The following is a 26,982-nucleotide window of genomic DNA, read 5'->3' as shown; positions in this document are numbered from 1 at the left end:
AATGTTCAGTTTTGTTAGGAATAGTGATATGTCTATCTATATGTACTGTATATAGATAAAGATATCTATATATACTGTGTATGTGTATATATATATATATAAAATAGCTTTTTTCTTCATTTACCTTATCCATTCAAACATTATTGTATGCATTAGTCTAATGACATATATGAGCTAGTCAATGTGTTAAAGTTGAGAAATGGTTTGGATATGCAATTGTGAATATATAGATTAAATACATATATTGAATACGTACCAAAATAGGTTATATTGTATAAATGATTGACAACATAATTAGAAATGCGATCAGATTGTCTAAATCGTGTTTAACTAGTATCAGTTAAACGCATGTTAGTATGGTAAAGGTCGATCAGTAGTATCATCTTACTTGTGAATATTTCCACAAACAGCAGGTGAATCATCCGGGCTGGGCTCAGCCGGGTTCCCTCTGACTGCGCCTGCGTTTCATTCTTGTTTATAGGTTGGAACAGTGTCGCTATTGTTTCCCGACGGCCAGCAGGCAGTATCAAGAGTTTACTGTAGATAAGGTGGCGAAGAAGACTTGCAGCCCTCGCCATCTACCTGTTGAATATTTCAACTTTCATCCGCTAACCAGGGCTGAGTCACTGTGGAGAACAAAGTCAGATCTTGAGCGAGAAGGAGCGTACGAGGCGGAAGGAAGCGTCCCAACAGGTAGCCACTCCGATGCTTTAGCGGGACGAAGTCGGGAATTACACTTGTGTGCCTCTCACGGATTCGGTCAAAATGCCTTTAGGACCATGGAGGAAGAAAAACAAGTATACGAAAGAACAATTAGTCGAGAACGAGGAGGTCGGCGGACACGCAGGTGGAAGTAACACTGCTAAATCTACCGTCAACGGCGCGGGACTCCCGCCTCCACCTGCCAACCTGCGGCCGAAGCTCGTGTTCCACACTCAGCTCGCGCACGGGAGCCCGACTGGCCGGATTGAAGGGTTTAGCAATGTCAAGGAACTGTATGGGAAGATAGCAGATGCCTTTAACATGGCCCCACCAGAGGTGAGTACATGGATGGTGGTGATACACATGCTGTCGAACAAAGTTACGGTGAACTACATGCTTGGTGGCCGGCAGGTTGTTTTGGACAGAATCCAATGATATTTAAGCCTTTTGTACAAGTTCTTATTTGGGCAGAAAGGGCACAGTATTTCCACAACACATATCGACAGATCTATTCTGCTGCTTTCGAGATCATGAATTCAATATGTATTAATCCCACTGAATATTTCCAGAAAGGAAAAGGTGGTTCTCTCACTGAATCATTTTTATAGGCGCAAGTCAAATGTTATACTCACAGATACTTTTATATTCAGGGCACCTTGAAACTCATATCCACTGCAAGTTTAATCTTTTTCCTACGTCAATGAATTAAGGACTTAAGATGCATAATTTCCTTTCAAAAGAATCTTGTTACTAGCATGTTTTGTCTTTTGTTGCCCTGAAAACTATAAGATAATGTGTTGGCCAAGCGGCCTCAAGTGCCTACAAGATATAGGAATCCCAGCCCTTCCCCCACCATACGCTCCGCTGATCATAGGATGCTTTTCTATTTTTCATGTCCCACACAATGTCACCAATGGCATTCAAAGCTGCCACGGCGCTGTAGGCTACACATGCGGAATTCCAACAAAACGTGTACACTGGAACAACAAGAATGATTGCCTGACACTAATGAATCTAGTCCTTCTGGTTGAAAGGGCAGATTGCAAAAGACAAATTGTATGATGATTGTATGGTTGCTCCATTTCTTACTGCTGGGATTTGTTCGTTCAAGTCTTTCAATGTTGCCCTTGTCTGAACATGCAGTGTTCGCTTTTTTTTTAACCACTTTGAAGTAGGGAAGCACAAGCGCTTTCTGTTAAATGTATGTTTATCGTAAAACAATGCAACAAGTTACTATGATTTTTTTTTTTTAAAGCAAATATTTATTTCGTAAGATTGTCACTTGTAGAAGAGTTTTACCGTTATGTATATCACTCTTAACCCAAAGCATAGGTCAACCACATTTCAGTGAGAGGCAAATACACGGAATGTGCTGCAATCTTACTGCTGGGATTGTTTTCCTTTGTGTGTGTGTGACCCTGCAAATTGCATGTTACTTTGTGTCTCAGCCTTGGGCTCATTCTGAAGTGGGTACGGCTCTGGCTCCCTCTCACCCCCTAATGGGCCAATATTTGATATAAGAACAAACACTGGATAAGCACAGTGATTGACATTGAGTTTCTGTCCAGGCACTTAACATTCTACAATAATTCGAAGTGGACTTCAATCCTGTCCTCGTATCATTATCGCAATTTTTCTCAATAATCCCCACCCATCTTTATCACTATGTTGTTTTTTTGAAGATGTGTCTGTGCGTGTGTTATCATGTAAAATTGCACGGCAAGGCAATAATGAAAACAAGTTAAGGGCGTGTGGAACTGAGATTGAGACCGAAGCATTGCAGGGCTAGTGATGTGATGACGGAACTTTTACCAAATTCACCGGCTTCTCCCAGAGGAAGTCCCCCGCGTCCGGCTTAGTGGGCACAGCCTGCAAAACTGGGAGATAACTCTCCCACCACAGCCTGGCCCCAGTCCAACACAGCCCATGGAAACATCTACCTCCACAATTAACACAAACACACAGACAACAAACAGGATCCATCCGCCCCGTGAAATGACAGTTAGACCTGTGCTCTTCACCAGTGTTAATTGAAACCCTTTAAACATTCTAGTTATTTCTACATTGTTGAAAAATGGTTCAAACTATCATGTTTAGAACCAAATGGCTACAGGTCAGAACTAATGACCGAGACCAACGGTGTGAATGCAGGGATATGCCTCAGGCTGTTGTGGAGTTAAAGTGGATACTGTCAACCATAGAATTTTTACCAAAAAGAGCCAGGGCAATGCATTCATATTAGGGAACGTTTGGTGTGACCTGGTTCGGTTCAAACGGTAATATAGGGATGAAGTTTAGAATCTGTACTGTGCCTCCAGCAACAACCCTTTGGGGGGCAGATGCTAATGTGTGGTTGACTGACTGGAGCCCATCTCGCCCGTAATGGCTGTTGATTGAGGATGATTTGATGAGTGGAGCACTCTCTCAAAGAGGAGAACCGTCGTACTTTGAACTCTTGTACATCTGCAAGCTGACTCATTTCTTGTTATCCAATGTGAGATGTTTTTTTATCTATTTTTTTTTTTTACAGTACTATGGGATTAGTCGGCTCTAGCCTGCATTTCTGTCGAGTTTGCCTCAAGCACATTTTACTTAGAAAGTCCATTAGTGTAATCGAGGTTAGAAGGCAACAGAGATGGTCCAGAGAGACTGGTCCTGCATCTAATACCAAAGACCACCGTCATGAGTTGTTGTTTCTGGTAAGTGCTCAGGGATTAGTCTGGTGGCATATCCACATAGCAGTCACTAATACCATAAGAAAACCGCCTATGACATCACAGATGCATTGTCAAGACTAAGCCTGACATAATGTTATGGAATGATATATGGCAAGGCTGTCAAAGTAGTTTCTGTATCACATAAAACATGACCAGTATGGACACACAGACTGCATGGCTTACGTCATGAAGACTGCAATCATCGTACATGGAAAGAGATCTCTTTTATTTGGGAGCAGCAGGTCAAAGTCTGCTCTTTGTGCTCTCCGGTGGAGTGTTTTAGGTGTGGCCGGTCAACTTTGCAAACCTGTCCACCATTGTACACGGCATGCTTCCTGGCCTCTTGGCAAAGCCTGTCATTTGCCTAGGACTTTGAATATGATCTATTCTCGCTTTGTATCTGACAGACGCTCAGTGTTTCAGCCCGTCGGACGTTCCCTGGTGACACCACACACTGTGGAGCTCGGTTCCCAGGTCATGCCTCCAGTGGCAGTTTGTGTGACTTGTTCTCGAGCTTTCAAGCGGAACAATTCTTAATTAATCAGGGAGATTAGAGGTAACAATCTGAATTGGTGGAGCCAAATCAGATTGAGGCAGTTGCTGGCACTGACTTTGTGTGTGTGTGTGTGTGTGTGTGTGTGTATGTGTGTGTGTGTGTGTGTGTGTGAGAGACAGACACACAACCTGTAGATTCCTCTTCTAGAATGTGTGTAAAATAGAACAACATACAAGAAACTATCCTCACAAACCAGTTTCAAAACAGGCTACTGAACTTTTTGCCCCTTTTCAAAAACCTGCAGACAAGAGTTTTGAGTTGTGACCTGAATCGCCTTGGGCACAAACAAATCCTATCTGTACTTTTCTATTGATATTTGATGGACAGGATTGTAAGAGTGAGTGACAAGGGGTGTCTTGAGGTATTTTATACTTAAAGGACTCGTTGTATGTCGGTGTTTGTAGAGGCATCCTTTTGCACAATACATGCTGGAAGTCAAAATGTTAATTTCACCTGCATCACCTAACATACATGTTCTTTTTGATAAATACAAACATTGGGAAATGGTTTGGGTACCTTTTGTACCAATACTAGGCCCATTAACTGACCATATCTACCAATCATCATCCATTTGGTTTCATGCTTAATAGTACTAGGAAACACTGCTATTCAAAATCAAAATCTATTTGGGGCCAAAGATGCTAAATCTTTTTTAGCAACGATGTAATAACACACTTTGACAAAAGGCCAACGGGTGTTCCCGGTGTGTCCGCCTGTAGGGGCTGACCCCAGGTGCAGGCTCAGCCTCGATGAGATACATAGGGCTTTTAAGTGGTTGTTTACCCGACACACGGCGCTAAAGGAGCTACGCTCATCACTAGGCCAACAGTGTCGCCAACGTGTTGTAAGAAGGATCTCGCCATTGGTCTATCGGAGGACGGTTGCACCACTGGTGATGACACAGACAGCAAGACAATAAGAGAAACGAGAGATAGTGGGTCCTTATTTTCGTTGTCTGCACCTTCCTGTCGTGGAATGGGGTGTGTGGAGGAGGAGAATTTGACTTGAGGTTGTCTGCCAACCTTGTATACCATTTGACTAATCTACCGACTCTATAGTATGGGAGTGTCTGGGGTTTGCTTGTTTAGCTTTCATAATTTCTCCTCAGTTAACCCAATGCTTTACCATAACTGTGTGTTTAAGCACGGATATAAATGTTTTGATACTCTGCTTAGTCAGTTCCTGATTGCTGCTGTTTTTCTGTTATGTACTTCAGGAAAAAAAAGCCTACATCTGCATTAAGGTGACTGATTTGTGGTCTAAATGCTGATCGTGTTGTTTCCTATAACATGTCTATTATGGTTTGACAGTCATTCAAAAAGTTAGTCAATGAGTTTCTTGTAATGCCTAATCAGATTCCAGGGCGGTATTTCTGCCGGATCAGCATTCCCAGCGTGTTAATAAGACTGTGTTGCCTCTTTTCCGAGTCATATATAGGCCACGGATACTGAATCTGTAAGGGAGCCACAATGAGCAGTTGCTACACTATCAAAGAAACAGGTCTAGCAAGCTTTGCATTCTACGGCTACCTTCAATAATGCAGACTGACCCTTTAATTACCAGGATGAGAAATACTTTGGTTCTATTACCTAGAATCAATTTGACTGACTCTGCCTCTTTGAATGGTGTTTATTTTACAACGTTGCAATTATTTTTAAATACAAACCTATCCCATCCATGCATGCCTAAAACACTCAAGTGTTTTCTCTGTAAATCAATTTGTTCTGTGTAACTAGAAACTGGCTGCAATATCCCATTTTGAAAGAAATATGATGGAAATGAGTAGCAGATAGACACATGGTTCTTTGTTCCAGCGTCTCCTTTCAGGTGAATGGTAAGCTGTCCGTCCATCTGCTGCTTATTGCCCTCGTGATTCATGAATGGACCAGACAGGCTTCATAGGTGCATCTTAAGTGGTGTGTGTGTGTGTGTGTGTGTGTGTGTGTGTGTGTGTGTGTGTGTGTGTGTGTGTGTGTGTGTGTGTGTGTGTGTGTGTGTGTGTGTGTGTGTGTGGGGGCCCGGCCCTCGATCACGGCCCATTGTGGGGGGGGGGGGGGGGGGGGGGGGGGGGGGGTGATGATGAGTGTGCAGACGGAGCGTCCTTCTTGGGACGGGTGAAGGGGCGTGGCGCTAGCAGCAGCCTTGGCAACGCCGCGTGTGGGTTGTCCATCGTTGGTAATCCCAAACACTCAGACCGACAAGAGAGATGAGGGACGGAGGGTGGGTGAGAGTACGAGAGAGAGAGAGGGAGGGAGGGAGAGTGAACTTCAGCTGCTCTGCTTTGCTTGTCAGCCCCCACCCCCCACACACCAACCCCCCTCTCTGTTTCTTTCCTAATCCTTTTCTTTTATACTCTGGTAACCCACAGCAACGTGACTGGATCTGTGTCACCTGATGGTGTGTGTGTGTGTGTGTGTGTGTGTGTGTGTGTGTGTGTGCGCGTAGCCTAGTTGGTATAGAATAGGGACCATTTACAGGCAGGACAGGGCTGGGCCTTCAGTGGCCAGACAGGTCTCCATGCTGCTGCCAGAGAATGTGTAGGGTACTGTGGGGCGTTCGTTATTAGCGTGGTTTAGGTGTACATTAAGCATGTTCGTTTAGTTTCGACAGGGAGTTGCACGCGCCGTAACAACAGGTTTAGCTTAAAACAGAAGTAGAAGGTGTCTCTGGAGGTATGGTTTGGTGGGGTCCATGATTGCATAAGCGTTGCAATTAAAAGGGAGGTTTATTAATAGGCTGGTGATGTATTGTGGAATAAATGGTTCATCATTAAAAATGATTAGAGGGGATGTTCTATTCTTGTCAATACGCACGCGCGCACACACTTTCTAACTAACACGCACACACTTTCTAACTTAGACTCACACAGCTACTTTCTAACTAACACGCACACAGCACATTGCTTCCTGTTCTGATGTGGTATTTCAGCTTTAAGGTGTGAAGCCAGATTTCCACAGTTCTGGCCGCGTTCCATTGGAATGCGTTTAATCTTAACTTGGTCCTGCCTGGGGACTCCCATCACAGGATAAACACAGCTGTCTCAGATGACCGTCTGCTGACAAGAGTACTGTCTGTCTGTGTTCGGCTGGCCCCAGATACAACACTAGCTTTTTATTGATGTGTTCATATTTACGATAACATGTGACCAATTGCGTTTCTATGGTTGGGCTTTATTTCCTGTGTCTTCTGAACCAGTTCTCGCCTGGCGGTCAAATCATTCTGTTACCAGATACAAGTGAAAGTTGGCAGGCATAGATTAATTAAGGCCTGTGGTGGTTGCACAATTTTATACAATCAGGCTCTTCCATTTATTGTCGTGTGGTATTCAAAACAGACATCAGTGTTTCTATTGTATATCCTGTTCATGGAAAGTGCTGTGTGGTTCCTGTGTGTGTGTGCAGATCCTCTTCTGTACCCTGAACACCCACAAGATCGACATGGAGAAGCTGCTGGGGGGGCAGATCGGCCTGGAGGACTTCATCTTTGCCCACGTCAGGGGCATCAAGAAGGAGGTGGAAGTGTTCAAATCGGAGGACGCACTGGGTCTGACCATCACCGACAACGGGGCCGGGTTTGCCTTCATCAAGGTGGGCAGCTGGCAGGTGGACCGTGGGTTTGGTGGGCAAATGAGGCTCCATTTCCATACTAAATGCGGTTTCCTAAATGGAAATGAGGTCTTTTGAATTTTGTGCCAGACATGGTGAAGAGTATCAAAAGCATATTAGTATCATCGTGGATCTGCTGTTACTGTAGATCCAACTGAAACAGGCCTGTCTTGTTCTTCTCTTGGTGTTTGGTTCATAAGGAGGGCTTTGCTAATCGTAAAAGGTAGTCACAATGTAGGCCAGTGAAGCAGTCTGGTCGGGATAAACGTGCACTAGCTTAGTGTTTGTGTTGCCTGCAACCCTATTGGGTGGGTTTAATATTAGCTTCTGAAAAAGACATCTGAGATAGAATTGCTTATTATAATCGTCCTATGAGACATGCAACTAAATGTAAAAATAGACCTGGATGTAATTAGAGAAGAAATGTCCTTCATATCGTTATTCTGTGAACTCTGGCTTTATTAACAATGGCCTTCCTGTTATTATGGTTCTCAGTTGTAAGTTTATTGTCGACAATTACATCATCCTCCTCTGTTAAAGAGCTTTAAGGTCAGAAAACAAATGTTGTTAACAGCCAAAGCCTTAGCGTTGAATGTAGCAGATGAAAGTACAGTGATTAAATGCTAAACCCTGATTACATGGTATCATAGTAGTGAATATTTAGATAACTATCACAATACGTGCTGTGGCTATAATTACGATTATTATAATTATTAGTGTGTGTTTATACCCCGCACAAATGAGGCTGGTCTAAGGAGCTTATTCATCAGCTCAGTGGACCCTGTTGCTCACATGCGCCTCCCAGTGACGCTGCAGAAGCACTGCATCATGCAGCCCGCCTTGAAGGGACTTGCAGGGACCGTTGGTCCCTATCAATGCATTAAAGAATCCCACTATGATGAAGCGGTTAGGCCTCATTTCCTATTTTCAATAAATTAGACACACAAGTCAGCCTCCTTCCTCCTCCACCCACCCACCCATCCAATATCTCTGCCTTCAATTTGCCCCCGTCCTCTTCCTGTGTCGTCCCGGCAGCGCATCAAGGACAACAGCGTGGTGGACAACGTGAAGGTGATCTGCGTGGGCGACCACATCGAGTGCATCAACGGCCGCAACATCGTGGGCACGCGCCACTACGAGGTGGCCCGCATGCTGAAGGAGCTCCCCCGCGACCAGACCTTCACCCTCAAGCTGGTGGAGCCCATGAAGGCCTTCGGTGAGTCCCCGGGGACCCCGCGGCCACTCCGCCACAGGGGGCCACTGTGGTCCCTGTGAAGGCCGCTCACGTCCACACGGCTCACGTGTGCCACACGGCACTTTAGGATGAATGGCGAAAGCCGTGCACGGTGCGCAGAAGGAAGCATCCATGCAGTCTTGCACTCTCTTGTCTTTTTTTCTCACTCCCTCCCTCCCCCTCCATCTCTCACAGGCTCTCTCTGCCAGGAGGGAATTGAGCTTGGAATCATATGTTGAAAGTATAAATGGTGCAATGACATAAGGCCGTGGGTGGATGATGGCAAGGGAGCTTTTTTTAAACACACGTTTAACACTTCTGTCTCCTGCTTCACAGAGATGCTGGAGCCAAGGTCAAAGGGCCCCAAACCAGCCAGTGAGAACAAGATGGGGACAGGAAGAGGGACCCTGAGGCTGCGCTCCAAGGGCCCCGCCACAGTCGAGGAGCTGGTATGGGTCTCACCAATGTCCTGCTCTCATCTCTGGCTTCTACATGTAGGCCTTCAAAATGGGACCTTGTGAAGGGCCTGTTAAAAACTGTATGCGTGCCTTTCCTTAACAATCCTGTATTACACAAAGACAAAGCTGTAATACTGCCAGCTACGTTACAGTAACGCTCGCTTATTTGTCTAGGTTGAAAATAGTATTGTTGCAATGACGTTACGTAAGTAACGCAAGTCCTGCAACTCGTGAAGTGTGCACGGCTCGCTCGTTGGTTATACTAGTAATTGCTTCAAGCTGAGCTTGCCGTTGGAGCGACATCGTTGCATCATTGACATTCTTCCTGTTGTTTATTTTTTCCAGCCCACAGAATTCGAGGAGAAGGCTGTGAGGAAAGTGGACGACCTCCTGGAGAGCTACATGGGTATCAGAGACACTGAACTCGGTGGGTAGACTGCGTTCACCGTGCGTGTTGATTGTTTGTTATTAGAACTTCATTCTCACACTTTGGCCTCACTGCTTTGTCGGGACATTGCTGATGTTGAAGATATTATTCAAGGCAACCTGTTGTTTTTGGAAGTAAGGGAGCTGTTTCCTTAGGAGGGCGGGGGGGGATGCTATAGCACATTGTTTTTATAAAGGTGTTATTGTTATGGAAGTATAGACCTTAGTATGGGTTTGTGAAGATACTTATTTGTATCATCAAACTCATTACAATAAGGAAGCTAATGGCCTTTATTATGCAAATGATATCTCTCCATACAAGACGGTAATGGAGGTATATCCGGCTGACCCTTACTTGTTTGTTAATACCATGAAAGACCAAACACAAGTACTGAGTCCTCCACTTATTGAAGCACCTTACTCCCGTTTCTTTATTATACTATAACTGTGTAATTATCCGATGTACCCCCCTAGCGGCCACCATGGTGGAGGTCGGTCGCGACAAGAAGAACCCCGACGAGTTCGCCATGGCCCTGGACGAGGCGCTCGGAGACTTCGCCTTCCCCGACGAATTTGTGTTTGACGTCTGGGGCGCCATCGGAGACGCCAGGCAGGGACGGTTCTGAGGCCTGGGGGTCCTCAGCCCTGCCCCCCCCATCCCATCCCATCACCCCCCCCACCTGCAAGCACACGGGACAAACCTCACCGCAAAGCGCTAGAAAGGCAGGGTGTGCGTGTTCACTATTTGGACCCCCTTCCAAGGAATCACCGGGGTAGGGTCTGAGCCACGAGGCATCAGCTGTGCCTGAGTTATCTTAACAAAATAAGATGTTCACTAAATGTATGCTGGAGTGCAGCAGCTCAGGGCATGGACGGAATTTGTGGTAAATTTCCATGTTGTAGTTTGTAAAGCCCTCACTTCCTCTCCAACTGTAGAGAAAGGACTGCGCCGATTGTGCTTTTAAGCACACAGCTTCCCTGTTATGAACAAACCTAGTCAACGTCTTCTTCGTGCACTTGCTACGAATGGTACATAGTATACACACTGCAGATTTATATTGTCAATTATATTGTCAATGACCTGATTTCATATTATAGATGCAGCCTATATCACTATATGAATTAAAGAAAATCCAGCTTTTTATAAAAAAAGTTTTGTATCTCTTGAAATGCTGCTAAGCTTTTAAAAGATTACTTTGGTTTTAATATTTGTGTACAAAATCGTTCATGTACTTCCTCTCCTGGCGATACACACCGACAGTTTCCACCCTTATTTGTTTAAGCCAGGGTTGTTGTGATCATCTCATTAGTCTTAAGACCTTTTTATTGTTTCTTCAGTGACAATCTTTCTTAAACATAGCCGTCCATCGCTCCCTTTTTGTACAGTTAGCATCTTGTTTCATGGTATAGTAGATGTAATGTTTCTGTAATTTAAAGTTTTAACTGTGGCAATTAAATGCTGGAAAATATTTTTGTAGTCCCGAGGGCTCATAAAGCCTGCGTCTTCTGATTAAGCTGTTATAAATGTTTTATTGGAATCTGATCCAATATTGTACATCCATTCACTGTGACAGCCTGGATTCACTGGCAAACTAAATTCAACTAGTGATTTGATTTTTTATTTTCAGAAATGCATTCTCACATACACATACCCATATGGCACCCCTATTGCGTAGAGAATAAATGAAGTACACTTAAATGTGTGCTCATTTGATTAAAACCAAATAAATGCAACACTTTATTTGCACAGGAGTATAAAATACACCAATAGCACATTTTCATCCATTGAAAGAGGGTAAAACAAGGCCAATATTACCGAACAGAAGCACAGACAAACTTTGACTTCAGGTAAAACAAGTATATAGTTTAACCAAATATTGAACATACTTGGACTCATAATACATACTAACCGTCATTATGAAACTAAGACCTAAAAAGTGAAGGCCCCTTTAGACGGGACACATCACATAATTCAGTTCTGTAGAAGATTTGGAAGCACAATAAAGTTAGCTTGTAGATAATTTCTCTACTAACTATGAAGTCCCGTGTGAAGGCATGGCAGTATTGTCCAATACTGCGGTTTCCCTCGGCTAGCTAGTCAAGTTGGCTTTCAACCTCTTACAGAGGAAAGACGCATGGCATTTTATTCAAAAACAGTGCATTTCGCCAACACCGATCGTATCAAAGAAACAAACGGGACAGAATAACGATAGACACAAGAGAAACTAGAGAGGGCGATGATGAAGTCTTGGACGAGGGACGGAATCACCCGACTCGAGCACCTTAACCGTGAAATGGTTGAAGCTTTGGGCTGTCGGCCAAAGTTAGATTAAAGTATATTATTAAGTTCCACCTACTTGAAAACCAAACCGTTATTCTGAAACCAAAGTGAACTTGTGATGAATGTCATGGTGCTATAGGTTGGAAGGTGTATTCCTAGGGCAGTATTGGGCTCAGGCCTATGGAAGTGTAGCCCTTGCCGCCGTCTGCCCATCTCGTGCTCCTCAGAGTTCGTCCCCGACGTGGATCTGCCTGTAGGCATCTCCCGTCAGCTTTTCCTGAGCTTCCTTCATACCGGCAGCGACTGTCACAAACCAAAGGAAAGAGAAACCGTTTAAAAAACCCACGCCTGTTTAATCCCCGTTACAGAAGTCAGGAGTATTCAAAAAGACAAACGTCTCACCGTGATCTGCATTGCTGTAGAAATACTTATAGCTGGGGTTTCCATTTTTGTTGGTGATTTCAGGGTGAACTGCACCACTGGGATCTGAAACAAATACGACGATATTAAAGTTCTATTCCATTTTCATACCCAATAATACAAACCATATAAGCCTATTCTACAGTAGATCATGATAGCACTGAAAATATAAAACATTGAACACATTCTACATAAAAATGACTACAATACCATTAAAGTAACTTAATCCAAGGTAGACATTATGGGGCCAGCCACTGGCCTCACTGGCCAGGGCAACTTGGCTGCTAGTTCCAAGGACCTCAGTGAATAAAACAGTCTTCCTGAGAATGAAAAGAGCAAGGCCACTTACCCAGGAAGAGAATGCGAGGAATGTACCCCCCATCTGGGCTGAACGCCTCGTCTTTCGGCTCCTCATCATCCTGGTGAGATGAGATAAAGTTGGTTTTTAATTGTTTTAACAAAAATAAAAAAAATCCAACTTTTCAAGCCATGGCAGATGATTTCAACAAGTAACGGCCAATTAGAGATGCATTGATTTCACATTTCTGTCCCATCATTTTTTTTCTATATAGAGGCAATAAATATTTGTATATTTTTATACAGTATTACATTCCATTCATTTGTTAGGACCAATATATATTGTCTTCTATACATTTGTTTTACACAAATGGATCTTTTAAATCATTATAGGTAGGATTTAAGAGATATATTTTGAGTTTAATTTGTAAGAAATGCCTTAGCCATCTGTGAGTGAATGTGAAATGAAAAATCTTTTCTGGTTAACTGCGCCTTCCCCTTAAGTCTTAGACAGTGATTTAGTTCCCTGGTTGGTTTTGGGAACCCATTCTGCCTGCATGCATGTTGAGGGACCATGTTGTTAGTGTAGTCTTCTCTTTTCAACCCTCAAAACATACCTTTAGCGGCATTAATGCTAATGACGCAATACTTGGTTTAGCCGTAAAATACTAAAAAGGTCATAATGAACAGGATTACAAATGCAATGGTTAAAATAAAAATAAACATGGAAGCTAATTGATAGTGATGGACAATATAAATCTGACATTTACCTCTTAGTATGTTATCAATGTGTGCACTTCACATCATACAATTATTTCCCATCAAATCCACTGCTGACTCAACTTGATTCGGTCTATGGAATACCTTCATGTTGATTTAATGGGTGGAGTCTATTTTTCATCCTGGCCACGTATCCGGGCAGGTGAACATTAACTATCCACTCACAATACCGTGAGGGAGTAGTTGAGAGAAGCTACAGCGTTTCAGGCTTTGAGGAAGAGCAAACTACACAGAACATTCAGATCACACCCCTTCAGATCCTGAGTTCAATAGCTGACTTTGAGATGTAAATACATATACTTTGTCATTTCCCTGAAAATAAATTAGGTAGGGGTGTAGTGAAAAAAGCTTCTGCAAGTAGCGATAATGTTTATTTTTTAGACCGTGTTGTCCATCACTTTAAGTAAGTAGCCCTTGTTTTGTGAATGATAAAAAGTGCTGGCTTACCTCCAGGTTGACCATGATAAAGTTGTGAGCGAGCTCAGAGATCTCCTTGGATTCTGAAAATTTAGGTTTCAGGGCTGGCAAGAAGGCCCAACAACATATAGTGAGTATTTGTTTGGAGTTCGGCGGTTGTATCTCTCATATACAATTCAACAGCATGTGTAACAATTTAATTGATCCACTCTAGCAACTATGTCCCATATTAATCTTAACACAGTATCCAAAAACATAATTTCCTATAACAGGGCGCATAAAAACATAAGGATCCAATACAAGGATCCCAACGAGGCATCTAAAAACAATAATAAAACAAACTAGCTATTACCTTTGCAGGCTCCGCACCAAGTCTTGTGAACGATGACCATCATTGGAAGGCCGCTGTTAAATCAAAGACAGAAAAGAGTTTGCCACTCATTGCAGAGAATGTGCAATGTAAACCACAATAAAGACATTTGAAGGAAGTGCAGAAAAATCCTGTCTGCTAAAATAAAGGGCATAACATAAATGATTATGGATATAAGTGTAAGAGGCCTCAAACTTTAACAATACATTCTATGTAATGTGATGGCCGGCATTTGAAGGAAGTACAGAAATCCTGTGTGCTTAAATGAAGGGCAAGACATCACTGAATATGGACATGTGTAAGGGGCCCAAAACTTTAACAATACATTACATGAGATGGCCATTTGTTAAACGGTTATTAATTAAGAGAAGAAGAGAAAGAAAAGACTATGACAATTGTTGCAATGGATTGCTCCTCGAGCGGACAGAGAGGGAATACTAGGAGCTGGGCTATTGCTCTGCTCTCCAAATCACCTGGCCTCGGCCTCGTTCTTCCCGTCGTCAAGGGTTCTCCAGCTGATGTTATCTCCAAAGCCTGTGGGGAAGTACACTTGTTGAACAACAGTTGTTGGTTTTACCTTTCGGAGTAAGGGTGTGTCTTTATTCTTTGAACAATGGGTTCGTCTAGCGTTATGAATATCAACTTCATGTAAGTAGTTCTCAATGCTGCAACTTGTTAACTTGCAGGACGGGTTTTGAATGACTTTCGAATGTGAATTTTCCATACATATTGGGTACTTAACCAGTTGTCGCCTTTATATCGCTCTGATAACAAAAAAAAAGATGTGGTTTAAGGCTGACTACACACGTCATCTGGGTCAACTCTCCAGGATCCGTGATCCAGGATCTTAACATTAGGTAAACTTGCATTGCCAAGTCGGTGTAGCAGCGGTGTAGCTTTGCTGCGGGCTACCGACAGCTGACATTTGGCTACAAGGCTCACAGTAAAAAGACTTACCTCGGCTCGAGGCTGAAGCAACGACCTCGTTAAAATAGGTCAAAGAAAATAAAACCTGAAAGGAGGACCATAACACAACATTCATGACAGAAGGCTGCATATTTGACCGGTCTTTCTTGCAACTACGGCTACTTGATATCCGTCGAAGGGTTAGTGCCGCAACCAATGAATGAACTGGAAGTTATTGGACAGCTAGAGGACTGCAGGGGGCTGGGCGGGACGACACAAATAGTTTCAAAGTAAAGGTCGGTACTTCTCACTTTGAGTGATCTCTGATGTTTTATGCGAGACTGTAGACTTTTACTTTGAAAATAGACGCGGTTTCTCCCGTTTTATGTTTCTGTTTTTGTATGTGCCGATGTGAACGCGAGCGCCACCTGGTGACCAATTATGAGGATACAATCCTGCTGTAACACACATGACATGGAGCCTGGGAATTCATACAACCGCGTGTTATTATCACTTCCCAACAGCTTCTGCACGGCAGTGAGTCCACCGACGACCAGCATTTATTGGACTGCTGAAACATCCTGAGGTATAAATATGTTTTTTTTTATTCAAGCAATCTTAAATACCACAAGTCAACTTAAGATGCCATTTGCTTATTTATTGTGATGTTGTAGATTAGCTTGGTGGTTGATTTATGAACACATAACTGGTGTAACTAAGTCTGAACGTCGTTACTAGTGTATTTGTGAGGCAACTAAAAAAATGCAGTAGTGCGTAATGTGAAATGTTTGAAAGAAAATGTATTCAGTATTTGTGTTGAGACTTAAATCAATTGTTATAAAGGTCAAATAAACATTTGAATTGTGTTTTTCCCCAGAAGGATATTCGTGTCTCACAGCCCTAGATTTTGCTTTTGTTCTTACGTTTCTTTTGTATATTATTTTTTCAGCAGTTGTCATGAATCAAGAAAAGCTTGCCAAACTTCAATCACAAGTCCGGATAGGAGGGAAGGTAATGTACACAGAATGCATTTTAATTTCACCAAAATATGTGGGATTTAATTTTCTGTTTCAGTCGCTTCCTGATTTGCTTTGCTTTTGTCAAAAGCGGCTAATGTCACAAAAGACTTTCCAGTTGGTTTTTCCTGACCTCAGCATTCCCTTTATGTGATGGGATGGGAGCAGCACTGATCCAGGCTCCAGTGACATGTTTTCATAGTTCTGCCGTCAGGCCTTTCCTCTATCTGCGCACTAGATGCCCCCTTTTACGGGGAACCTAATTGTTTAGGAATAGGGCTGGGCTTATTGGGTAGGAGAGTTTAGCATGTTTTGTAGATGATATGTTAAGTTAATATGAACTTGATCAAGCTCTTTAGCTTCCACAGTAGTGATGAAGCCAAGATTAAAATATTAAACATTTGTATAAAATGTCGTAAGAAGCTTCCTTTTCTTTTATACCTTCCCTAATCACATGGCTAACATCCTTTGTCATCAGGGAACCCCTCGTAGGAAAAAGAAGATTGTTCACAGAACAGCCACAGCTGAAGACAAAAAGCTCCAGAGTTCTCTGAAGAAGTTGGTGGTGAACAACATTGCAGGAATAGAAGAGGTACGGCTTTTTAGTGTCCTATTCTATTCATAAAGTCAGATTTTTCTACTTCAAGATAAGCGTGGGTCATGTAAATGTTCATGTGTGAACAATTTATTCAATCAATTGAACAGCATATTAACTATAGGCTATCTGTAGGCAACATGGGTAGCCTCAAATTGTGTGTTTCCTGTTGCATTGGCATTATGGTTAATATAAATCGAAATCTATGTTGTAGCCAAAAGAGCCCCTTTGATTTTGCACGTAGAATGCGGTTGACCCTAAACTTACTGATGGTCCTCCATTATTATTCATCGAGAGTATTCCCCCTAATTTGAATGAAATGGCCATTTTCACACAGGTGTCTTGTCTCCACTACAGACCCATAATAAGACGTTTGCCAATAGGATGCCACCTCTGTAAATAGGCTGTATTGTAGCCTGCTGAGATGGCTCTCAGCCGTCCAGATGATCCACGTCTCTCCCACTCCCCTCCCAGGTGAACATGATCAAGGACGACGGCATGGTGATCCACTTCAACAACCCCAAGGTGCAGGCCTCACTGTCGGCCAACACCTTCGCCGTGACGGGCCACGCCGAGACGGTGCCGCTGACGGAGCTGCTGCCCGCCATCCTGACCCAGCTGGGCTCCGACAGCCTCAGCAACCTGCGCCAGCTAGCGCAACGCTTCCCCAGCCCCCGGCGAGGTACGTACAGCGGGGGGGGGGCGCAGGAGACGCCCCCAGCTCACCACGCTGAGCCCTAGGTCTCACAGCGCACCGAGGTGGATTGGAATCAATGCCCTTTCTAATGGTGGTTGCGTAAAAAGGCAAGAGTCAATGGCAAGAGCACTTATTTGGACTATTATTACTTATATTAATAAGAATAAATTCTATATCATTACTACTGTATTAACTATTTAACTATTGATAACCCCCCCTCTCCTCAATTCATGGTATTGCAATTGTTTAATAGACAATCAGCATGCACACGGTGAGGCAGTTAATAAGCAATCAGCAAGAAAATATTGTGATTAGATAAAGAAACCAGAGTCAATTTGATTTTGCCAATTTTATTGCACTGATTGTGTCAATTCTGTTTTTTGCAGCAGCGCTTGACACACAAGCACGCCAGCAGGTGTATGACGAATATGAAAATGTTCCAGGTAGGCCAACACATTACTTGACCTCGAAATTGAACACATCGAACTGTACTTTAATATTACCTTTAATATAAATTTTAAGCATCACTTCAACCAAATCAACATTATCACGCTCAAAGTAATTTTTGTAATAAAAATTCTTTGCAATGTCGTGTTTAACATCCATCTCCTTGTTTTACGTATTACAGATCTTGTACAGGACTTTGGCGAGGCTTCCAAAGGGGAAGACAAACATTGAATTATTGAATAACTGATGAATGAAAACAGAACTGCTCTTGCCTCCAACCACGATACAAAAGCCCCTTCTGTATACCTGAGAGCAGGTCTGAGATCAGATGTAAACTCATGAAATCTCACATGGACCATTTTGCCTTAGACACGTCATCAAATGTTCGAAGTGTTACCTGTGTTGAAGATATGTTATGCTTAAATTACAATAAAAGATATTCAAGAGTTTCCTCTTTCTTTGTTCAAGCCCATTTGTCTGCATCCGGTCGACAATAACACTCATAGTATTATTTATTATTTATTATATTATAGTATTATTTATATATTTAAGTTATTATTATCTAGTTATTATTCCCTTGATAGACAAGTTTTATTTTCCCATTCATCAGTCGACAAAGCATCTGCATTACAGTTGAGAACAACATTATTGCTATATGACTTAATATCATCCATATTAATACATTTCAAGTTATCTGAGGAAACTGGAGAGCTGGGGAGTTTGCACCCTCCTGTGGTCACAGATAGAAACAACAGCTTCTCACACTTCCATATCTGATTGATTGGTCTCTTGACCAATCGGTGAGCTTGAGACCGCCACATGTGACTCCTGGTTTATAGTTTGACAGTTTGTCCGTTAAATAGTCAGAGGGTTGGTAACGGCAGTATCTGCTGGTACATTTCCGCCATGCCGGCCTCCTGGAAGGCCTCCGTAAGCTGCAACGTCGACTGGTACTCCTTCTCTAGAAAACATGATTCACCGGAGTGTCTGAGAAAATCCAAAGAGAAAGAGAGAGACATTTAGGAAGAGTGGGAAAACTGTTCCACTCCAGTATATCTGTATTCGGCTGTGGCTCATGACACATCATATGACAGTTGAGATCGAAAGATATTTCTTCCTTGATTTATTTTAAAAGAGCACATGTGACCTATAGATTGTTCTTACCAATCAAACAATCTAAAGGTCATAAACACTAACTTGATCATGATGACCATATCCCTATGCTCTTTGATGTTATCATCATTATTTTGTCAATCTATTATCAAACGTCACAACTTATCAACATATACATGTTTTAAGATAGAAAAGAGACAAACGCAGTCATTCTCGAAAGTCACCCTCTATTTGTACTTACTTTGTACCAGATCCCTGGGATGCAAGCCCATGTTTTGAAGAAGAGGAGAAAGTAAAGGGTCTTTCACAGAGCACCTTCATCATCCTCTCTTTGCACTTCTTGCCCGATGAATCGACGTCCACCTTCACGGTCTTCAAAAGATGGCAGAATTCCTAAAAAAAATAAAATAAAAATATTAGTAAATAAAATACACCCCCAGGCTGAATGTGGATTTAACATTCTCCTTTGATTTCACTTCTGTGTTTATCATTGCCGGCTTCATCCAGACTAAAAACGGATTGGTCGGGCACCTTAATGTCCCTCCTGGCTCCCCGTAGGAGGACCAGAATCAAACGGCCAGATAGTAATCTCGTGGTGAGATGCAGCTGCTCTGTCCAGCGCTCTAGCATCTTGACATAGCGCCCCCTAGAGCGCATGTGGTCCAACAGCAGCACGGCCGTCCACTCCTCTCCTCCAGCGACCTCAACCCGACCCGCCTCTTCATCCTCCTCTGAGGTCACCTCCCCTGACTGCTAAACACGCAAACACATACATACATCATGTGAGCACACAAACGCACACAACAATGTAAATTTAGCTGTGGACACCAAAATGTTTGCCTTACATTGAGACTTTCATCTATTCCGATTTTTCTTTGTACTACGCCTTGGATGAAGGCGGCTGCGGTTATAAATTGATTTAGAATATTGCCTATTTAACGTAATGTTTTTCTATTCTCATGCATCCTGCATTGAACACCCTGTTCAATGATACTATAAGTAATGTGTCAGGAAAGTGTGTCGGACTGAAACTTGTTTGTCTGCAGGATTTAGATACCAGCTCCATCATTAATGTTATTCAGGTTTGCCAGCTGCTTCTTCAGACCTCTGACATGATTCAGGTGAGACGCCGAATCCTGGAGTCTGACAAAGACTTGAAGAAAAATGTAGAGCACTCATGGGAGTGTCCGCCCGGATGGATGCCGGCCTACTCAGTGGACCGTACTCAGTGGCAGGCGGATCTATCCATCATACATCTGGGAGGACCCTCCCATGTTTGATGTTATTGATGCTATAGGGTCAATTCTGAAATGGCTCTCAGTGGCTGATCAACATCTCCCCTGGTGGTATGAATATACAAATACAGGTTATTTAATTCCTCCCCCTTCATTTTGTTATCCACCTAACTATAACGTTAACAATGCGTTATTACATTCGTATTTTCAATTGATATTTGAAAAAACCAATCTCTTCTCAATAGTCGATGCGGTCAAATGCTACCAGCAGAGGTCGAGTTGTAAAAAAAAGCCAGGGGGGATGATGGATTTTAACTTTTAGGGACAGATAATTTGTGCTGATAACAGCGCATATGGTGGGAGACCAACGGTGTGATAATTATTATTATTATTATTAGTAGTAGTAGTAGTGTTATATTATTATATATTTTATCCCCAAAAACGCAGCTCATTGGACGCATCACACGATTCGAGGCATGCATCACTTTTAAGGATTTTAAAAACTGATTCTTATTCTTTTTTTCAAAAATGCATTCGGCAGAGGAGGGAGACTAGCGTTGCTCACGGGTTGGAATGAAAGGGACAAAAGGGGACAGAGTTGTCTGCGGAAGCGATGTCTGAGATGCAGAGACAGCTTCACGCTACCAGTGTCTGTCTCGTACGGTGTGGAATGAGAGCTCGTGAAGGCACTATTGCGTACTTGCGCAATAGCATACTGCCCGAGAATGCAGTATCGCTGTCAAATATGTCCCTGGGAAAAGTAACGTTGCGCCGAATTGAAAAAGGAAACCACTATAATGAAATAGCGGTAATATTTCCACATTAATTGATAAAATAACAGGGGATGGGAAGGGGGGATGGTTGTTTCAGAAGGGGGATGATTTTGATCGTTTTAATTCCAAAAGGGGATGCCATCCCCCCTCATCTCGAGTGCTGGCTACCAGACGTCCGCATTGGGATCGGTGCCCGGATTGCCTACCTGGAGCCAGCATACAAGCTGGTGAACCATTGGCTCCTTGGGCAGGGCTGCCGCCTGCTCCAGGAGTTTCCGGCGGACGTCCTGACACTGTCCCCGGGACAGGACTGGGGAGGTGACGGAGATGTGTGGGGGACAGAGCGGGTACTGTGGGGGCAGACTGAACGAGAGACTTAACTCCACCCGTCTCACATCCCCCACAGTTGTCTTGATTTCGACCACCACTCCGCCATCCGCTAGAAGAGAGAAAGAGTGGTCCCCTGTTAAAAACCTTTAGGTGATTGTATAACATGAGTGTTGTGTAACACAATTTGGGTATAATATGGTAATTACATTTGCATTGAGGAGATCTAATATGGATGACACAAATTATGAGATCACTTGATATGTTCACACAAATAAGTAAATGATAGTTTTAGCTTGTTTGAGGATAGAGTACATTGAAACATTGATTAGGCTTATTGTGTTTCTTGTTTTAGAATTTGTTCATTTTACTTGTATGCATTTATGGGTGGACATGAGGGGAGCTGTAATCTTCCTTAAACACCACTAGAGGGATACGAAACCCACAAACAAACAAACAAACGCTTAATGTTTTAAACGAAACGACCGTAATTATATTGTTCTTGTAAGTGATGACCATAACACCTATTATTTTAATGGCGTATGTCGTTGATTTCTATCAGTCCACAATTGAATATATGTTTTATCAAGCAGCTGAAACTTCCTACCGGACACTTGTATTAACTGATACTCTCCCTCTCCGCAGTAAATGGCAGATAAGACTGCGGCCTCCTCTAAAGCAGATTCAGACATTGTTCAATATGAGATTCATTCATATTTGTTCAAACATATTATTTCGTCCAGAGGAAGCCTTTTATTTTGTTGTTACATTGCCGCACGTATCCGATTCCGACTAGATACATTTGAACTTACAATGGTTCCGCTTGTCTATCGAAATATATACAGTACACAGTGAACAGAGAGCATGACAGATCTCTGTGCTTGTGAAAAACAAATCCAATATCAAACAATAAACTATCCACAAAACAAATATATGAGAAACTTTTGATATTTTGTCGAGATTTGTCTTTTTCATGAGACCTTTTGGAATTATTGCATAATGTGTAGTTATGTAAAAGTACTGTTCAGACACAACGTGTAATCATACTATTTGTTAGAATATTTGCACTCATTGTATTACAACATCATACTAATAAATTAAACAATCCTTTGTTAACTTTTTACACCTTCGGGACAAGTTTGCCACAGCAATGGACCAAAGCGAAGAATTCATGACTCAGAAATCTGGCATCAAATAAATATTACTGTGCTGGGAACTGGGACTTAGGTGATGTCATTATAATGTATAGCTGCACCAGGAATCAATTACAGTAATTGGACATCGGTCAATCTGACACTAAACCAGCAGCCAGGAACATACTTAATTCAAGTACACCTTTATTTTGTGAAGTGGTAATGGATCGATGAATGGGTTAAAACGGATGAGAAGGATGAGACGGGAAGGACCGGAGCCGGCTCAATGGGTCCAGCGCCACCAAGTGACCCTCATGCGGTCCCAGACGGCGCCCAGTGAGTCCAGGGCGGGCCTGACGTCCAGGATGGTGTCGCCCTGTTTCCCTTGGTCCACTGCGCTGGCGTCGTAGTAGTCGATGACGTAGCGCACCTCACTGCCGCAGCGGTCCACCACCCAGTCATGACGGTCGAAGGGGAGCTCGTAGCTGGGGGACAGGGCGCACAGATAGAGAGACAGACACGCACACACGCACACAGACAGACGCACACAGAGACACAGACACGCACACAGACAGAGACAGACACACACAAACACACACACACGTTTAGCTGAATACGTTTTCTGACGGGAAAGTTATTTTTATGTCATTAAATATTCAGCAGGTCATCCTGATATTTCTTATCTACTGTCAATGAGCAGCAGGTACATGCTAATTAACTACCAGACAGTACTTACTTTTATACATGTATTGCTTTTAGCAATTACTTCATTACTTGGCAGATATTTGATTGCTTACTTTTGACCTTTAGAATATCGAACTAACATTTTGTAAAGATCCTCTGGGATTTACAGTCATTCTTACACAAATCAACATCATATATTTTATATTTAATATTTGTATTCCTGCCCGCGGCCCACACTCACCCCATCCAGTTCCTGAGCTTGGCTCGGGGCGTCAGCTCCTTGGCCTTCCCTCCAAAACGCACCAAAGAAGGCCCACACGGACACTCCCTGCAGACGCAAACATTACCAAGGGGTCAGAGTCTGCCGTGACACATAGACGGACGCACATCAAATTCTTTGGAAGTCGTTGACTCCAATCTACTGGTCTTTGTGGTCATTTCCGGGATCGGGAAACTGTGTTTCAACACTCTAACCACATGTTGACGCATGTCATCAAGAATTTGGTTTACATTCCAGATGAGAGTCTGTTACAAGCAGAACACAAGGAATACGTGACAGTGATGACATTGGTTGTGAGTTCGACGGCGCGGAGTAAACCCACTTCTTGTGAAGAGCTTCCCATCTCAGGATCTCATGCCAGGCAGCCTCGTTGTTGTGGTTGTGGATTTTGATGATGTTGTCCATGTCCTTCTGCTTAATGTCCTCCTCCTTCCAGCGCCACCTGCAAGGACCACCGGACAGGGTCACACACATCATAGAATTAGATGTTTTCATCCCATTTCCTTTAAATCCACACATTGATTCTCACTCTACCACCGTCGTGATATTTACCCAATGGTTGATGGTGATCAATCAAGAGTTCTCTTATCTTATACATGACATAGGGTAAGAGAACATATCATATGCCAATGCATAGATCCCCTTCATAGGGGGACCTATTTGATTTCCAGATCCCAGGTTAAATAATCCAACTGATTGTTTATTTGGTGATATATATTTTGGAGCCTACCATAATGTTTGGTGATCTATATTATTGAGCCTACCATGTTGTTTGGTTTTATATATATTTTGGAGCCCACCATGTTGTTTGGTGATGTATATTTTGGAGCCTCCCATGTTGTTTGGTGATAGATATTTTGGAGCCTCCCATGTTGTTTGGTGATGTATATTTTGGAGCCTCCCATGTTGTTTGGTGATGTATATTTTGGAGCCTACCATGTTGTTTGCTGATACATATTTTGGAGCCTACAATGTTGTTTGGCTTGCAGTCGACTCCTCTACTCACCCTTTCCTCAGCATAGCGTTCCAAAACATCTGCTCAGAGGGGTACACCCACTTCTGGTCGGAGCCAGCCCTCGGTATCCCAGACTCCTCTCTGTTCACAGACAAGGAGAAGGGCTGTCCGGCCGACGGCTGCTGATTGGGCGGTGGCATCTGAAGGGGCGGGACACTGAGGAATCAGCTCAAAAATCACTGGGTAATGTCTGAGTCACTCAACCGGGTGCTTGCTGTCTTTTGACAGCAGACGATAACAAGAGGTAGCAGGAGAAACAGATCATCCCCATTTTCAACCCCCGGTTTCTATTGTTTTATTGAATTCATTGTAAATCGCAAACAGTTATGCTTCATTGCTCAAACTAAGTGTGTGTGTGTGTGTGTGTGTGTGTGTGTGTGTGTGTGTGTGTGTGTGTGTGTTACCATGTTGGCAGGGTTTATGTCAGGGGCAGGGAACTTGTCTCTGTTTGCAGCCTTCATGGGACATTCTACAAACTCATAGGCCCTCTCTTGGTGTGCAGGAAGTGATGAGGTCTGAAACAAATTAGAGGGAAATGACAAAGGGTTCGATTTGCCAGCATCGTGTGAGAGACCGAAGACAGTGCTCAGTGAATTGGCAGCGACGATCACGTTGGGTGTGACCCTTTGCAGCCCTAAAATGAGAGTCATCGTTAACATGGTTTATTTTTGGTTAACCAAGAAATACAATCGACAATAGGTTTAGTAATATGCCTAGTAAGAGTCAAATAAATCTTTCTTTCCCCGAGAAGTAGAAGAATCCCAGAGAAGAACCTTCTATGCGATTACAAGACCTGTATAGGCCCCCCGATCTCTTTCAAGGAAGTGTCAGAGAAAGATGATGTATAATCGAGCAGGTTACTGGTGATTGAAAAAGTCTTCATAGAACTTACATTGGAGGGGGACGCTGCCGTTGGCTGGTGCATGGGGCACTCTGATGCTTTTGGTCGGTGCATGGGGCATTCCGACGGAGGGGGACCTGGCAGTTCAAACAGACACCGGTGAGACATGTCAGCTAGCAACTATCGCAGCGACTAGCAGTTAGCACCGAGTCAAGACTTACCGCCACAAGGCCTAGAACAAAACATAGGTCTAAGGAACTTTAATTAGATATGGCCAAAAACAATATAATAATAATAATAATAATAATAATAATAATAATAATAATAATAATAATAATAGATCGGTTTTTTAAAGCGCTTTTTGCTGTGCTCAAAGACGTTTAATCAAAAAGGAACACATACAGACAGTACAAACACTCAAAAATAATCAAAAAAATTATAATATGAATCAAAGAGAAGAGCTTTACTCATAGTTGGGGCTTCCTGGTTCTTGTGAGGACATCCTTGGGGTGGGGATGGGAGTCCCTCAGCAGCCACGGTGGGAAACGGAGCTGCCATGACATCTTATTAAATTAAAAGAAATGTTAACAATGTGTAACAATTGTTGTGTAGCAAGACCCCGTGAGGTATGTCAACTTTATACTCTGAATGCGAGTCTCGTGCCATAAAAAAACATGGCACTCTCGATTTATATGGACAACATCTGTATCTACAGTTTAGATGTTTTATTTGCACACATTAGGCCCTCCAGGGTACAGAGGGACAGACAGACGTCAGGGCTTTGAATAAGAGTTGGACTGATTCATCCCATTGGGACTGCATTCCAAGATCAAGTTAGCATTCTGAGAAAGTCAACAGATATAATGAGAACACGGTCTGTTTGCATCCTCTACGATTTATAAATGGGGACAAATGACACAGGAAAATCAAACGTATATTCCTATTCAGATTACGTCAAGAGTGGAAGTCACTTACACAACTAAAAGCTACCACCACTAACGTTAGTGGTGGTAAGCAAGGCTATCCTCTTCTGTAGCCAAATACAAAACATTAGAGAATAATTGGTTCATGTATGACGTTATGACGTATGCATGGTTTTATCATTTAGAAAATATAAGTAGCTTTGGAAGGAGTCTATACCAAAATATCACGACAATGCATAACAAAGCTGACAAACAACTAGTTCGCGGGCTGTTATGTTCCCCGCAAATATTGGGAAGTGACTCAATGCAAAGCAATACAATAATAAACTCTGTCATCTCACCTATCTCATGCAGTGTTTACTGTATATAACAGCACCAATGATTCTGCTCCAACAGCCCAATGTCAAATTGGTAAGCGAAACGCCGGCCGTACCCACAATGCAACGCGGGTTTGAAATACCGTAATTACTGTAGTGTACTATTTTTGTGCCCCTTTTCTTGCTATGCATAAAAAGGGTGCCGTGTGTGTGTGTGTGTGTGTGCGTGCGTGCGCGCGTGTGCGCGTGTGTGTTCTAATATTTATTTAAAGTAATTGTGAACCCCAAATCTCTTTTTTTTTTTACCTAAACGTGGTAATTAAACGTTTGTCTTAGGTAAACTTAAACATGGTGATCTATGCCGTTAAACCAGTGTTGGTAAAGTAACTTCTGAAAATAAACATTTCTTTTGGAAAT

The 26,982-nt window shown here is 42.8% G+C and overlaps 5 protein-coding genes across 5 annotated transcripts; 2 read left to right on the top strand and 3 right to left on the bottom strand.

Annotated features, from left to right (window-relative positions):
* The first annotated feature begins 486 nt into the window (after nucleotides 1–486).
* Nucleotides 487–11,241, top strand: gipc2 (GIPC PDZ domain containing family, member 2). Its single transcript, XM_079751070.1, has 6 exons — nucleotides 487–1,038; nucleotides 7,377–7,562; nucleotides 8,616–8,796; nucleotides 9,151–9,263; nucleotides 9,618–9,699; nucleotides 10,173–11,241. Exons 1-6 carry the CDS (start codon nucleotides 766–768, stop codon nucleotides 10,322–10,324), a joined length of 987 nt encoding a protein of 328 aa, XP_079607196.1. The 5' UTR covers nucleotides 487–765; the 3' UTR covers nucleotides 10,325–11,241.
* A 166-nt stretch (nucleotides 11,242–11,407) lies between these two features.
* Nucleotides 11,408–15,389, bottom strand: txndc12 (thioredoxin domain containing 12 (endoplasmic reticulum)). Its single transcript, XM_079751071.1, has 7 exons — nucleotides 15,221–15,389; nucleotides 14,737–14,797; nucleotides 14,246–14,298; nucleotides 13,924–13,997; nucleotides 12,749–12,818; nucleotides 12,382–12,465; nucleotides 11,408–12,282 (listed from the first exon to the last, which is right to left on the bottom strand). Exons 1-7 carry the CDS (start codon nucleotides 15,318–15,320, stop codon nucleotides 12,203–12,205), a joined length of 522 nt encoding a protein of 173 aa, XP_079607197.1. The 5' UTR covers nucleotides 15,321–15,389; the 3' UTR covers nucleotides 11,408–12,202.
* Nucleotides 15,390–16,126: 737 nt separating this feature from the next.
* Nucleotides 16,127–18,177, top strand: LOC307085432 (transcription factor BTF3 homolog 4-like; the record flags this gene model as incomplete). The annotated part of the gene is made up of 5 exons (XM_079750223.1): nucleotides 16,127–16,180; nucleotides 16,664–16,777; nucleotides 17,255–17,462; nucleotides 17,864–17,920; nucleotides 18,106–18,177. 5 exons carry the CDS (start codon nucleotides 16,127–16,129, stop codon nucleotides 18,153–18,155), a joined length of 483 nt encoding a protein of 160 aa, XP_079606349.1. The 3' UTR covers nucleotides 18,156–18,177.
* On the bottom strand, nucleotides 17,987–22,167 carry rwdd3 (RWD domain containing 3). Its single transcript, XM_079750221.1, has 5 exons — nucleotides 21,980–22,167; nucleotides 21,252–21,484; nucleotides 19,569–19,790; nucleotides 19,279–19,430; nucleotides 17,987–18,911 (listed from the first exon to the last, which is right to left on the bottom strand). The coding sequence occupies exons 1-5, from the start codon at nucleotides 22,062–22,064 to the stop codon at nucleotides 18,788–18,790; spliced, it is 816 nt and encodes a 271-aa protein (XP_079606347.1). The 5' UTR covers nucleotides 22,065–22,167; the 3' UTR covers nucleotides 17,987–18,787.
* Nucleotides 22,168–22,226: 59 nt separating this feature from the next.
* On the bottom strand, nucleotides 22,227–26,668 carry LOC307086244 (holocytochrome c-type synthase-like). The gene is made up of 8 exons (XM_079751387.1): nucleotides 26,590–26,668; nucleotides 25,793–25,888; nucleotides 25,377–25,462; nucleotides 24,889–24,999; nucleotides 24,476–24,624; nucleotides 23,792–23,911; nucleotides 23,431–23,517; nucleotides 22,227–22,990 (listed from the first exon to the last, which is right to left on the bottom strand). The coding sequence occupies exons 2-8, from the start codon at nucleotides 25,881–25,883 to the stop codon at nucleotides 22,789–22,791; spliced, it is 846 nt and encodes a 281-aa protein (XP_079607513.1). The 5' UTR covers nucleotides 25,884–25,888; nucleotides 26,590–26,668; the 3' UTR covers nucleotides 22,227–22,788.
* Nucleotides 26,669–26,982: the final 314 nt, after the last annotated feature.

Source organism: Pollachius pollachius (assembly GCF_949987615.1).
Source record: "Pollachius pollachius genome assembly, chromosome: 14".
Taxonomy (NCBI): domain Eukaryota; kingdom Metazoa; phylum Chordata; class Actinopteri; order Gadiformes; family Gadidae; genus Pollachius; species Pollachius pollachius.
The sequence above is the reverse complement of the archived record's forward strand: the minus strand, read 5'-3'. Positions and strand labels throughout refer to the sequence as shown.